The 15,127-nt window shown below is 43.0% G+C and overlaps 1 protein-coding gene across 1 annotated transcript in view; it reads left to right on the forward strand.

Annotated features, from left to right (window-relative positions):
- LOC138453830 (vomeronasal type-2 receptor 26-like) overlaps positions 1 to 15,127 on the forward strand; it is a 341,447-nt gene that overhangs the window by 214,249 nt on the left and 112,071 nt on the right. The window contains exon 5 of the mRNA XM_069606996.1: positions 13,782 to 13,790. Coding sequence (XP_069463097.1) covers positions 13,782 to 13,790 — 9 coding nt within the window. The remainder of the gene's footprint in view (positions 1 to 13,781; positions 13,791 to 15,127) is intronic.

Below are 15,127 nucleotides of genomic sequence, written 5' to 3' on the forward strand. Positions count from 1 at the left end.
GATCACATAAAACGAAAGAGAAGGCATGTGATCTTGATCATCTGGAGAAGGAAGTAAGGAATCCCAATCCAGAAGTAGCATGGGAAGACATGGAAGAGTTATTTCCAGAATACGAGTCATTACCAGGTCCGTCTAGAGCAAATCTGGAGGACGGGTTTGACTCTAGAAGCATTGGGGAAGCGATCGATAAGCTCTATCATGATATGAGAACCCATAAAGAATCACAGGGGAAGAGCAAAAATGATCGACTAGAGAGTACACAGCTGTATGACATAGAGGGAGCCTCATGTAGTCAGAGGCCTAAGGAGCTGGCTTTAGATAGACTGACTCTAAATAGATATGAAGAAGAAAGAAGTTATATGAGTTGGGCATGGGAAATATCAGATGAAGATAGAGACACCATCCGTGGGGGAGAGACCTATATGAGCAGATTAAGGTCATTGCCAGGAAGAAGGCGGTGCAGGAATATTGTCCCTGCGGTGGACAGACAGATGATGAGAAATGAGGAGAAGTTTGGGGTCTTACAATTTCCCTTGCTAGAGAAAGGGGGGAGCCAGACCACAGTATACGTTGGCTCCAGGTGGACAAGGATAATTTAAGGTTTAAACTCCCGAGTTTAACTTCTGCCACTGGGAAATGGATACATGAATTAGAAAAGATGACAGGAGGAAATACATTAGCTATAGGGGACCTTAAGGGTCTCCTGATTGCCATTTTTGGAGAAAGAGCTGATGACGTTTGGTCCAGAGCAGGGTATGCTGGTGTTACTACGATTAACACTGCTCATGACGGAGCACCGTTCAATAAATGCAGAGCGGCAGTCTGGAAAGCGCTTAGAGTACTATATCCAGACACGTTGGATATGGGAGCTATAATGACAAAAAAAATGCAGAAAGAGGATGACCCACTTGTTTACATTCAGAATTTCCAAGAGCAGTGGGCCTTGGAGACACGTGAGGCTTGGGGAAAATCTATACCTGTGTTCTACCACATATTATGCCAAGGGCTGCCAGATAAGGTGCAGAAGCAGCTCAAGATGTTAGTTGTATGGAAGCAAAACCGTGGTCAGAAATTCAGCTGACCATTGCGCACTATTGCAGTCTCTTGCAAGAAAAGAATCGAAAAATAGATGACATTCAGAAGGGTGAAGAGGGAAAGTTAGTGCAGAAGAAGTTGTGCAAATACGCCATTGAAGGGGCAATGATAACTTGCGGAAACAAATCGAATTTACAGCAAGGGGAAAACATGCTGGAGATGAATAATCAAAGGCAGTTTGACCAGGGTAATAATGGTTTTGCTCCTCGAGGAAGGGGAGGATTTTGAGAAAGAAGCTTTCAGAATAATCAAGGAAATTGGCAGAATAATCAGGGAAACTTCCAGAGTAATCAGGAAAGGGTTCAAAACATGCAGAATGATAAGCAGAACATGCAGTATGGGCAGGGTAGGAGATTCCTGCCTCCTATCAGTTGCACATGTGAAATTACAGGGCATTTGGCTCGCATGTGTAGAAGTCAAGGGTTTATACAGGATGGCCAATATTCTAGATGAGGGACTTCAAACCCGCCTGCATATTCGCAGCAGAGTGGAGATGTGTTTGCTCAGAACCAACCACTGCAACAAGCACAAGCGCAGAGAATACAGCAAAGTTTGCAAACACAGCAAACAATGGTGAATTCGCTGCAAGGGCTGTCGCAGCATTCACCCATGCAGATACAGCAAAACACAAGCACAGGACTGTTAATGACTCGTAGGATAGGGGGTGTCACTGTAGAGGGAGGGAAACCTTTCACAGGTACGGGAATGAGGCTGTATCCACAATAGGACAGCTCACTGGGAGACTTAATGTTTTCAATACTAATCGTGACGCTGAATCCTCATGAGGAACCAAGGATAGACGTCGATACAGGAGGCAAAGGTTTTTCATTTTTAGTAGATACGGGTGGAACATGCTCATGTATACGAGAGGGGGAATTTTATTGTCTAAATTGAACATGACAATCTCGTTTACTGATGAAGGCATAGTGTGTTCAACACCAGGAATGCATTACTTAAACATGAGTGAATTTATTATGGTATTTACAGGGCAAGTGATCATACGAGCCGTTCTATTGGAATTTCTTACTGAGTCTGCCTTCTGTTGACATGGTTACCAGGTTTAGTAGGCAGAGCTATGAGAATAGCTGTTGAATTTTTATTTAGACCAAAGATACCTATGGATGAGGAAGAGGGACACGTTTTTCCCTTAGAATTACAAGCAGCCATAGTATGAGGTGAAATGGCTTTGCTTGATGGAACTGACAAAGGCAGATGATGGTGCAAAGCAATCGCTATCGAGGAAGGTTACAGATTAACTGACGTCACTGATGAAGACCTGTTTAGAAATCATCCATCTGATGAAAAAAGTAGTGTTCGAAATTAGCATAATTTATTGGGTACGGGCAATCAGGCGAGAGGTACCCCAGAAAATGATGATAGCACAAAGGCGCCTTGATAGTTTGATGAGGATATGGCAAAGGTGACAGTCTCATTGTGGACAACGAGCCCCTATGACGTAGGCCTATTGAAGGGGGTTGGAGAAGTGAAGATTAAATTAAAACCAGGAGCAATTTTACCTCGAGCACAATAGTATCCCATGTCTCGAGAAGCAGATGAAGGTATTTTTAAGACAATATTGTCAACAAGAAATGTTGTATATAGACGAGTTGATTTCACATGAAGGGAAGAAGGTTACCCCTGAAAGAGCTGAAGTTATTTTAAAATCAGTGAAGCCGCACACGATAAAACATATGCAAAGATTTTTGGGACTATGCAACTATGCAACTATGTTAGAGCATGGGTTTATGAGCTCATATACAAGGCCCTTATTGCAAGCTCTAAAGAAAGCACAGGCAACACAGGAAAAAATTGTCTTGACTGAAGAAATTTAAACATGGTTTGAGGAATTGAAAAAATCTATCTGCACAGCTCCAGTTTTAGGAATTCCCAATTATGCTGAGGAATTCTTTTTGTTTTCACATACAGATGATACTGTTATGACAGCAGTCCTTACCCAGAGAACCACATTGGGGTACAAGCCCCTTGCATATTACAGTGGGATTTTAGACCCAGTAATGAGGTCATTTTCCGTGCGAACAATCTTTGTCAGCCGCCACGTTTGCAATCGAGAAAGCTGCAAGCATAGTGATGGGATGCTCTATGACGTTATTTGTTGAGCATGCATTATTTGCCATTCTGGAGAAACCAAAAGGCACATTGAATTCTCAAAGGGCTTCTGCCTACGAAGTGCTCATATTGAATCCAGTGATTAAAATAGTCTGATGCAGAATAGTAAATCCTGCCATGTTTATAGCTGAACCCCTGGCAGAACCCCCGGAGAAAGATAAGTATGCGCACGACTATTCAAACTATGAAGAGTTCTATGATGAAATACCTAGGATAAAAGAAAATGCTTTGGCAAGTCGAGAGATTGTTTTTTATTGACGGTTCTTCACGGATCGATCAAAATGATGGATAAAGATATACAGATGCCACTGTGAAAAAGCACACGGCCAATGGAAAGTTTCAAAAATTAGTGAGTGCACGATTACTGTCTCACTATTCAGCACAGGCTGCAGAGTTAGTGGCACTGATAGTCGCGCTCGAGAATCATGCAGACCAGGAAGTAACAGTGTACAGTGACTCAGCCTATGTGACGTTGACAGTGCATGCAGGGCTAGCACGTTGGAAATGGAGGGGCTACCTCTGAGCGGATGGCACTCCAGTACAGCATGCAGCTCTATTGGACAGACTTATTAGGACATTACAACTCCCAGTATCCATCGTAGTCGTAAAAAGGCACAGCTCATACGAAAAAGACAGATTTGATCTAACATGGAAATCAAGCAGCAGACGAAGCCAAACTCGCTGCATGTTCAGAAAATGTTATGTCGTTTGACATGCCTAATGTAAATGAGAAAATTATGGTGATGAGTGTGACTGAGGCTTATAGCAATCATTCGAAGACACAATTAATAGAGGTCCAGGGGGAAGCACCTGAAGATACGAAGGCTCTGTGGACATGAAGATGGTGTTCTTTAAACCCCTCGGAAGCACTGTGGTGACAAGACAGCACTGTTAAACTGGTGATGCCTGTAGCCTTATTAAGGGTGGCGCTGGAACAGCTACACTACCCTTGACACACAACTGGAGAGAACCTTGCTGCAACTATTGCAGAGGTTTGGTTTGTACCGAATTTGTTAGAACATGTTGCCTTCTATGTAGTGAATTGCATTGTATGCCAAAAGTTCACGGCTGGGCACACATTGCGCACAGTTAGGGGAGTTATCCCGAGACCTAATGGCCCTTTTCAGCATTTGCATATCGACTATGTCGATATGGTGCAAGTATGCAATGGATATAGTATGTAATGGATTATAGTAGTTTGTCCCTTTTCAAGATGGATTGAGGCTGGTCCGTGTACACACCCAGACTCTACCTGTGCAGCAAAATTCCTAGTACGAGAAGCGTTTCCTCGGTGGGGAATATGTGAACTATTAAGCTAAAATAATGGTCCTCATTTTGTAAATCAAACATTTGAACAGAGTAGCCTGTTGCTTGGTATAAAGCACAAGTTTTCTTTGACTTATCATCCACAAGGGAATGGGATCTGCTCAACGGCTCGCTTAAAGAAAAAATAGCCAAGTTGAAGCTTACCTTGAAGAAAGGGTGGTTGCATTGCCTACCACTGGCATTATATGCATTGAGGAACCAACTGGGTTTGGACCACCATCTTACCCCCATGAAATAGTGACAGGGAGGCAAATGAGGACACCCATCATACCTCCATCCAGAGTTAGAAGTGATGCCTACCCAACTTCAGAACTGTTAGGAACTGAGGTATGTGACTATCTTATTTATATGACTTCAAGTATTTCTGTCATTTCAGGTCAGCTATGTCAAAAAAAGGGTGTGGGGTAGTACAGAACACAGAAGGAGATGCTTCAATAAGTGAATTTGATAAACTTTGTGTTCCCCAATTATTCCCCAAAGATGCAGTCCAAATCCGCAATCATATAAGGAAGAAGTGGGACGAACCCCGCTTCAACGGTCCTTTCATTGTAGAGGACGTTACGCCATCTGCAAACAAGGTGCAAGGCAGACGTACTTGGACTTTTTTAGGAGACATAAAGATTGATGCTGGAGAAATCCCTCTGCCCCCAAACCCATCAGAAGCATCGGGGAAGAAACTCAGCATGTGCAGACTAGGTCTATGACGAGGAAGAAGGACACAGAAGCTGTTGAGTGAAAGATAAGTGTTCATTGGACTGTGGTTTGGTTCGGGACACTCTTTTCAGTCACTTATAAAAGAGTTAAGGGAAGTTGATTTGAACACTCTATGCAGGCATTTAAAGGTCAAGGGAAGATCTTTGCTCTTAAAGCCACAGGAGTTTGTTGACTTTGGACTGAGGCATGCGTAAGCCTTGATAAGAAGAGAAATATGCCAGATCGTTTTCGACAATTGAAAGAGGGTACTATGCCCTGATTCATTTCTCATTGAGTTCCTGTTAGGAAGCACATATGGTGTTACCCAATGACAATGTTTCCAGGATCATATTTGACGTTTTTTGGTTTGTATTGCGCACTTAACCTGCAATCGATGGGAGAACTACTAGCGTTCACGTTTTCCTGCAAGATCCTAAGAATGGTCCGATTGTAAGAAGATTGCTCACACTGATCATTGAGCAAGTTCTGTAGCTACCTGAGTATAGTGGGGAAAGTGCAAATGCCCCTATCAACTGATAACGCACACAGACGGGTCAGTTTAGTGTTCTATTATCTGACTGAAGAATGCCCACAGCTTGTGAAAAGACGCACAGATGTCCAGTCATTCCTAAGGGACCGTAGAAACAGTGCAGCACTAAACAACATTTTGAAAGATGTCATATTTCAAGTGAATGCTTACTCTGAGCGAACCTTGAGAACCGACTGAAACTTTCCTTCGAGGGACAGATTGAGAGTCTGCTGGTCAGAAAGAACTTTTGTTTCATCCTGAAAGAAATTCATCATGTCATCCAGTTTAAGACAGATTCGAGGCATCGACTGGGAATTGGTGTATATTGTTGAGCTTATCTAGACTTACTGAAGTAGACTGAGAACATTCTAAATGAGACTTTCTGGAGAAGACGTCTAGAGTGTACTTGTTTTAGTTTACTTCTTGTCAGAGAGGCATCCACATTTCGTCTGGTAAAAGACTGATTCAAGAAATATATTCAGAGTTTTGTTATCCAGTAAGCAGACAGCTGGTCGAGATCAATTGCTGAGCCAAGGCGACAACTTCCAGAGGCAGTACATAATGACACTGTAACTAAAGTTTATTTTGTGCTTCCTTAGAAAATAAAGATGGATAGTATTAGTAGCAACATTGTCATGCCAGATCCGGAGAGACGTCCACGTTGTGCACAAAATTGATGCTGTAAGATCTCTTACCTCCATATTATTTACACTTGCATTTTGTTTATCATAGTACTGCTTTCACTCACAGTGCGTACGTCATATTATATAGACTTACATAGAGCTAAGACTTCTGAGAATCTTCCTGAGCAAAAGGAAGGTACAATCGTGGCAACTACTAGACAGCCGAGACCCTATGTAGTTATTCCTGTTCCAAAGAAAGATGTCTGAGTCTGAAATCAATGTTACTAACAGTCACTCACATGCAAAAAGTGTCTTAGAGGTTATTTTTGGACACCAGAGACAGGCTTTACAAGCGAGGCAAAAGAAATGGTTGTTAAAAGGTGAACGTACACAGGTAATGCATGCAAATACACCTAGTCCGCTGACGAGTGTGCCCATAATTGGTCTAGTTAGGAGAAGCTATGCTGATATACTTTTTGAAATAATGGTGGAAGGTCACAAGAGAAGAATGACACCTGCCTAAAAGAAGCCCCAAGCAGGATGATTTCAAGTTAAATGATTACCTGGACAGTGCAGTTCAACTGGGAAATGACATATGGTACCAACATATAAAGGAAGTAGAAAGAAGAGCCTAAAAGGAGGAATGCTTTGTATGTGCACTCCTGCCTTACATCATGAGAAAATCCAAGATTTTTATAGCAATCGAAGTAGATGTCCTGACAGCACATTGTCTTTCGCACATAGTACTTTGCCGAACGAGAGGCCAGTTCATGGGCCGAGATGCATATCTCAAATGGGCAACTGAATGGACAGATCCAGATGAAGATGATTATGTGCAAGACTTGAAGACAAGAGACAGTGAACACACGAAGAATCATGTGATCAGGTATGAGAAACCGCAAGTAAAGGGAGCTGGAATAAGATGGGAGGTCAATAAAAAAACTTGACAGTCCAGGAAAAGCTGAAGAAAACATCAAGCATTTGAAGAACAGAGGCCAGATGCAGATCTGGGGATCAGTATTATCGCCAGATGGATGGGAAGAAGGAGTGGTTATGTGCAGACCATAGATGGTGTATGATCGTCTTGAATCGACTGTTCGGAATGCAGAGGTGCAACCTGGATGGAAGGCTAAAGACTTGACAGATGAAGAGATTGCAGACTTTGTGAAGGCCAGTATCCATTCACCTGAGGGGACAACGTTCCTGTATCCAAAGAATCATCAGAAGTATGTTGGAAGTTGGATCTATTGCAGTCCAAGTGGGCAGTGTATGCTTATGACATGGAACAAAGACGAACATGTCAAATCAGCAGGATGTCTGAAGTAAGTCATAAAGATATAGGTTCCAAAGAAACTCTTCTTCAGACTGAGATGTCTGGATGTGAAGGATGATGAAAGAGTGATCGATGAATCGCCCAGAGGGGGGAGTGTAGAGGAGGAGCCAAGTACCCCCACCTCAACCATGTCACCCATATTGCCTGTCTGTTAGGAGCCAGAGTATGAAAGCCGTGCAGTACCATTGGGTATATCGACACCTAAGAGAATTCTGGAGGCAAGGTTCCCATTGAGAAAACCATAGCTGCATACAAGACGATATGATGACCATCTGAACAAGATTCCTGAAGAAATAGAGCAGATAAATGGCGAAGATGAATTGTGACGTCATAACTGAGTCGAATTGATGTATATAGAGGATGCAGTAACAGGAGAATGAAGATATTCTATAAGGCATCAAGAAAGAATCAAAGATAAGTGACATCTTGGGATCAAGGTGAAGAAGCTTATGCTGCAGAACTGATGAAGATATCAAGTTATTTTACACTTGCACAGATGCAAAAGAAACGCAAGCTAGCCTCATGCTTAATAGCGCCAACGTATATATATGTGCATGAACAAGTAATGGATGGATGTTTCTACTACATGTTATAGCAGTGCAGGACTTCTTAAAAAGGCTTCATTTCGAGTTTGTCACAGCTAACAAAAGTAAAAATTGCAAAGTGAATCTCAGAAAAGCAAGGTTGGATGAGCCAAGGAAGCCAAGGTCTTATCAGAATAAAGTATGCTGAAATTGGATACAAATCGTGTGAAAGAAAAAAGCTCCTGTTCAGAAGGCATGAGCAGAACAAGGAAGATGTCAGAGGTCTATTATAAAATAGTATTTTAAAGACACTAGAAGCTTGATTTCATGGTCTCTAGTCACGTGGAAGGATGAAGTTGGACAAACAAGTTGCTCACACCTACGCATGAGGGCAGAGCGCGCCTTCACTCCCTGAATTTCCCAGAGCTAAGAACACTCTCAAGGCCGAGCTTCAAAGCTTAATTGACAAGTAGACCACTGAAGTCATGATAGATTGATATGCTAATTGGTGGGAAGCTAGAGTTAAGATGAACTCACCAACACCTGGATGGCCAGTCTGCCTGCTGCTAGACGTAGGTGGAAAAGTACTGACGAAGGTTAGAGTGCCAACCAATCGTATGGGACCACATAATTAGGGGTTCTATAGTTTAGGTAGCCAATGGAACGTTGTATATTTAGTGACGCCCATAGTGATCATTCTAACGGGAGGGCTTAGTTGCCCCACCTGATGTTAAGGAGCCAATCACATAGTTTTACTCTCTTAGACTAGTATGGAACATATACTTAGATGTTCATTTAGAGCCTATCACCGTTACTCATAAGTTCGTAGTTTTGCCACGTAGGATGACATTGATTGTGACGTAGGTCAACATCAATGATGACTAGTTTTGTGTATAAAAACTCTGTTTTTTGTAAGATGCGTTGAGTAAGAGGATCGAGCGAGTCGTTTTGATTATTGATGTATGAGTAAGAATCTGCATCCCCATCCATCTGCAGGGTAATTGCTACTCATCTTAAAGGGCTGAGTTATTCAGTTCAACTGTATTTTGTGTGTACGCCCTTGGGGTGGGACCTGGATTAATGGAGTGTGTGACCAATATGCATTCCATCTTATGGGTGTCTGGTATCTGCGTGTAACACAAAGAATGAGACAGCCCTGCCTGAAACTGACATGAATGCAGTGTGGTGTGCTGAAAGGCTGGGTTCCTGCCCCAATCCACATTCCTTGTTATGGGTGTCTGGATGGAAGAGAATGGCCTGAAGGCATTTTGAGCCTGATTGGCCGCCTGCTGCATGAATGTCCTTCTAAATGATTGGCTGCCTGAGCTTGGCTCAGCGGTGTGAATGAGAGTCCAAACAGTATATCTGGGGACCTCTCACTTACCAGAATTGTTCAGAAGCTGAAGTCAAAACTTGATGCTTATCCTTGAAGCCCAGCTGGAAGAAGAATTGCTGCTGCTCTCCTTCACCAATCTGAAAGCTGCCGTGTCTGTCAAGGACTGATCCAAGAAAGTACCTAGTTAGGAGACCTCTTCCCGAGCTACGAGGGAACATCATGCAAATGCTAATCTTCACCAAGGCACCCTGGAAGCCAGTCCCAAGAGACTGCCGACCGGAGATGGGGACCGCAGAGTAATCTGAAGTGAAGCACCCCGACTTCGAAGTTCATCGTCGTCGACCAGGGTTTGGAGGTTTGCCGTAACTGCTGGAAGTCAGTCGAGTCGTGTTGCCCCGAAGCGGGGACAGCTTGATGCCGTGCTGCTGAATGACCGGAGACGCAACGCTCCACCTTTGCCTAAGACATTTGCAAGAAAGGACTCCCTTGCCATCATCGTCGACGGCTTTGTCCCGCCGGAGAAAGTTGAGGTTGTCAGCAAACCGAGGAGAATCCGCCGGTGGGTTTCCCGCCACCCGAAGTCCACAAAGACACAGACCAACGAAGATCTGAAAGCCAGCTGTGGTCGAGTCCCGACGGTCAATGCCAATGCCGATACCCGAAGCTTGCTGCTGGGCCTACGTTCTTAATCGATCTGCTTTGCGCCAACAAACTCTTGCATTGAGGTGCACCGCACACCTCATCTTCACAGGACGTCCACGACTGATCTTCGACGAGCACTGCGAAGATCGAAGCTGCTCTCTGGATGACAGTGATCACATTTTCTTCGAGGAATTTCGACACTCTGTGGCTCTGCTTTAAATGGAGACCACCCACGAGGGATCCGTCGACAAATCATCGAAAGAAACTCTGCTAAACTCAGGTACATTGGGGCAGTAGAACATTTTAGCAGGAAACAAGACTATCTTCAACATATATGGACTGGGCGTGTTGATACACTTTATTTACAGGTTGCCCATGTGGGGGGATCCTCACACAGAACTGCTTCATGGTAGTAGGACAAAGCATTCTGCCATTGTTTAATCTAACTGTTTGATTTGTATGTCATTTGAACGGTCAGCAGTTGGTGCATTTTAAAGGAGTCTAGAGTGAACTGTGGTACCACATAGACATATTAGATTTGCCAGAGTACAAAGTGTGTTATTAATTCTGTATATATATTGAACCTTATTTATATTGAACCTCATTTATATAAAGAACTGTGTTATCACCTAACATAGTGTGTGGACATTCCTTTGTGGGGGCTAAGGCACTACACTGTACTTAAGAACCAGCTTGCATCACCTCCTGACAGCTTAAGCCTTGATTGCTCGTCCATTGCTACCGCATAGAGAATCTTGGCTGGGTGCTCTGTGCTTCTACTCTACCATATAGAGGGCAGGAGTACAGAAACCCTACCGGAAGGATAGCTCAGCGGCAACGTGCTTGCCTTGGAAACAAGACAACACGAAGCAACACAGGTTTACACCACAGTTAGTTGTCAAAAGAAAAGGACATGCATCATTAAATGGTCCCAGAGAAATAGGTACTGGTGTGTAGACCGGACTGATTACAGGTGCGCCAGCAAACCCTACAGAAACATTTTGTTGCCCTGACAGAGGAATATCTGGAACCGATAGGTGATCAATGGAGCACTTCTGTGCACCAGTATCAACTAGAAATGTGTGTGGCCTATGCCCAACTTTCTTTGTAAAGTAGGGTCCTTTTTGTTTGACAGGGATATGGGCAGGTCCCAGCCCCGGTTTCCGGCTGTCCGAGCATAGGAATATGTCATCAGATGTGTAGTCCTCGTAAAAATAATTATGTGAGGGAGTGTTATTGAAAATAATGGAGGGCCTAGTCGGGTGTTGGGTGTCTGTATTTGCTGTGTAGTTGCTGAACTGTGGAGGCTGAGAAAACTGGCTTCTATTCGGTCCCTGCATGCCATTAATATGTCCTCTTCCCCTTCTCACGTACATATTGCTTCCCTTCTGCTAGAGTATTGGGCATTGTGGCCTCCAGTGGCCGTCCTGCTTGCAGTAGGTGCACTGGTTCTCATTCACTATGCCAGTGTGTGTGGCATAACCTGTCCCCAATTTGGCTCATGTCCTCACGGTCCCCTAGCTACCTGCTGTAACAACATCCTAGTCTTCAGATCTACTTTTTTATTTTCTCTTCTTTCTTTCTCAGTGCTAACTCTGTTCTCATAATACTGAGCCATCAGCAGTATTTCGGAAGGTGTTTTTGTTTGCCAGGCACTCTCTGAGGCCGCGATTTGAGACTGATTTTCAGACAAGGGAGCAAACAATCTTTTTCCCAATTCAGTGTTCAGATCTTGTCCGCATTAGTCTGCAAATACCTGCTCAAACCTATTGAAATGCTCTGTTGCCCCCTCAGATTTCCCTTGCATGCAGACTGATAATTTGTACCATATAATCCTTTTCTCTGGTACTAAACTCTTAAGTTTAGCTTGGATGGTGTTAGGTAATGATAATATTTTCTCTGGAGGTGTCTTGCCTGCTTTTCCTTGTATGTAGGTAGCCATGAGTTCTGGCCATGTTTCCCCCAATGCCCCGTTAGCATCTATGTTCCTGATTTGCTTCAATAAATCAGAAGGTAAAATGACGGGAAATAATAAATCTATATCTTTTAAAGTAAAAACTGAAGAAGCCAAGACCGACTGTACTTCCTTATAGAACCCGGTGGGGTTCTTCCTGGGATGGATAGCTTAATTGTGTTAACTTCTTGCCTGGAAAAGAGGGCATATACAAATTGTTCAATATAGTGTGCGGCAACTGTTCTAGCAAGCACATCACCATTGGATGGCTCCTCTCTTTGTGGGACGAGTGTCGGCGGCATCTCTCTCATGAGCATCTGGGCGGTGGCCTTTTCAACCCTATTGTTGAGCAGTAAAGCTAAATCAAGAGACAGGGAAGTGAGGGCATTGTCATCTATGAAGATGCGCTTATATATTTTCATAACATCTGCTGTACAACACAATTTCTTTTTCATGTATCCGTCTTGTAGGTTTTTAGCCATTAGTTTAATACCCGTTTCTGAATGGATGGGGAGTATTGCTTAAATGTGCCATGGATCTCCATAGGGGAAAGGGATGGATTAGAAATCATCTAAGAGCGTCTCTAAAGATGATGTGCATTTCTGCAGCATCTCCACCGTGTGCGGAAAGTGCTCTTCTGAATGAACGTCTTGTTTATTAAAGGACAAGATATTCCTAAAGCATTTAGTTTTGCTATCTGCGGTTCATGTAGTTCCTCCGTATGTGAGAACAGCTCAGATAGGTGCTGATGCCTGTCTTCTAGTGTATTGAGGGTGCATGCTGAATGATTTAAATGTTGCAATTCTCTGGGTACTGCAGAATCAGTGAGTGTGCACCATTCTCGGGCAAGTGTTTTTCTCATATGTTCAGGGGTATGGTAGTCAGTCAACATATGTGAGACAGCTAATTCAGTCCCTTCCAGTATATAGTTCTGTAAAGATGGTTAGTACTGCCCAAAAAGATTTGATACAGTTGAAACGTCAGATAAATTATGAGGACAAGATTTGTGAATTGCATATCCCATGGAATTACACTGGTATCAATATCACAGACGGTAATACAAAATCATAAAGATAATGTTACTTTTGTCACAAACCAGGATCGCGCCATTGAGAAGGACATAGGAAGAAATAAAATAAAAAAGCGATTGACCTTAAGTTCCGTCACATTGCAAGTGTTAAAGTTCCATACGGAGGAACTACATGAACTGCAGATAGCAAAGCTAAACGCTTTACGAATATCTTGTCCTTTAATGAACAAGATGTTCATTCAGAAGGACACTCTCCCCAAACACTGTGAAGATAATGCAGACATGGAGATCCATGGCACATTAAAGCAATACTCCCCATTCATTCAGAAACTGGTATTACAAATAATGGCTAAATACCTACAAGACGGATACATGAAAAGGAAATTGTATTGTACAGCAGAAGGTTGAAACACATGTCGGCTGATCATCTGAATAAATCAACGCACAATTTATCTGATGTTTCAACTGCATCAACTCTTATTGGGCAGTGCATGGTTTGTAGTACTTTACAGAACTATGTTACTTGGTGGTAGTTGGGGTTCTACCACTTAGTACTGCTACGCAGTTAGCCTTTGAAAGTGATTTAAGGGCACCAGTTATACGGGTCCACCCCGCTGAGTTTCTAATCCTTCCAGTATATCATCTTCTGCTGGTACTCCTAACCTTGCCTTTTTGTTCACTGTTAGTGCGCTACAAAGCCCTGCTCTCTAATCACTAAGTGGTGCGTGAATATTTCAATAGAGGGTATAGGATTTGGAAGTGGTAGGGGAGCTAGGTTGCGTAGCCTTAAGGAGTTCTGGTGTGGGAGGTGCAGCAGGCCAGGAGTCGGTGTCGGGTAGATGCAGCACTGGTCGAGGCACCGCTGGTACATAGTGCGGTGGTGCAGTCGGACGTTCTCTTCTTTCACACAATAGTGCATCCATTAATTTATCAGCTGTGTGCAGCTCTTTGGATTAAGGACACTTTCATGTAATTTTGTCTCTTTGTTGCACAATTTGCTCATGTTTTTACTCCTGCTTGTTCTTGTCTTGGACCATGACAAAACATGTTTTACGCTGCTCTTTTTCCTAACTACTTTTTGCAAAAAATGCAGTCATTTTATTTTCTGTATATCTTGTGTTTGTTTTTTCATTTTTTGCATTATTTGTTTAGAAGAAATCTCCAGCTAAACTACAGGTATCAGCTTTCTACAATACCAGAATACTTTATAAGCGCCACTCAAAAAAAAGAAATAAAGCCAAAAGGCATAGCCAATTGAATAAGGCTACTCTTAGCAAAGGTGTTAGTATTTACTTTATTTTTGTCTATAACCTTGCCTACCGGATCTCAAATTGTGGATGGGTTTTAGAAGTTGATTTATTTTTCCCAACATCCTGAAACTAGTAACTCATACAACTTAAAGTATAACGTACATCGTTCCAGCCAGGCAAAAACGTTCAGGTTGAGAAAAACCTATTAGCACAAACTATCGTGGAGCAGACTGAGGTTTGCACAGCAAAACAACACGTATTGTTTTTAGTTAGGTTTGACACATATTAGATACCCACATATAGTAACACAGAACGAGCAACACATGTTTTACTGTTGCAGTTGCAGAGGTTACAAATAGGGCAGCATTATAGGCCCTGTGTTTAGTTGTTATACAAAGTTATGGTCCGAAGTGAGGTGTGCGGGAAGAACTGAAACAGGTGGAATATGGAGTCATACAGGTACTATGCTAAGAGCGAGGTCTGTGTGTTAACATGGCAGAAGTGTCGCCATGTTGGAAGTTAAGGCCTAGTGTTTTATGAACACAATAGAACACAGGCCCTGATGTTGAGCTGCGGCTCGGTGTAGTTCAGCTCCAAAAACAAACCCCATTTCCCGTTCCCCAAGAGAGAAGCCGAGGTCAGAGGCACCTGCAGTGTGCAGATAA

Source organism: Ambystoma mexicanum, chromosome 4p (genome assembly GCF_040938575.1).
Source record: "Ambystoma mexicanum isolate Mex_15411 chromosome 4p, UKY_AmexF1_1, whole genome shotgun sequence".
In the NCBI taxonomy this organism is placed as follows: domain Eukaryota; kingdom Metazoa; phylum Chordata; class Amphibia; order Caudata; family Ambystomatidae; genus Ambystoma; species Ambystoma mexicanum.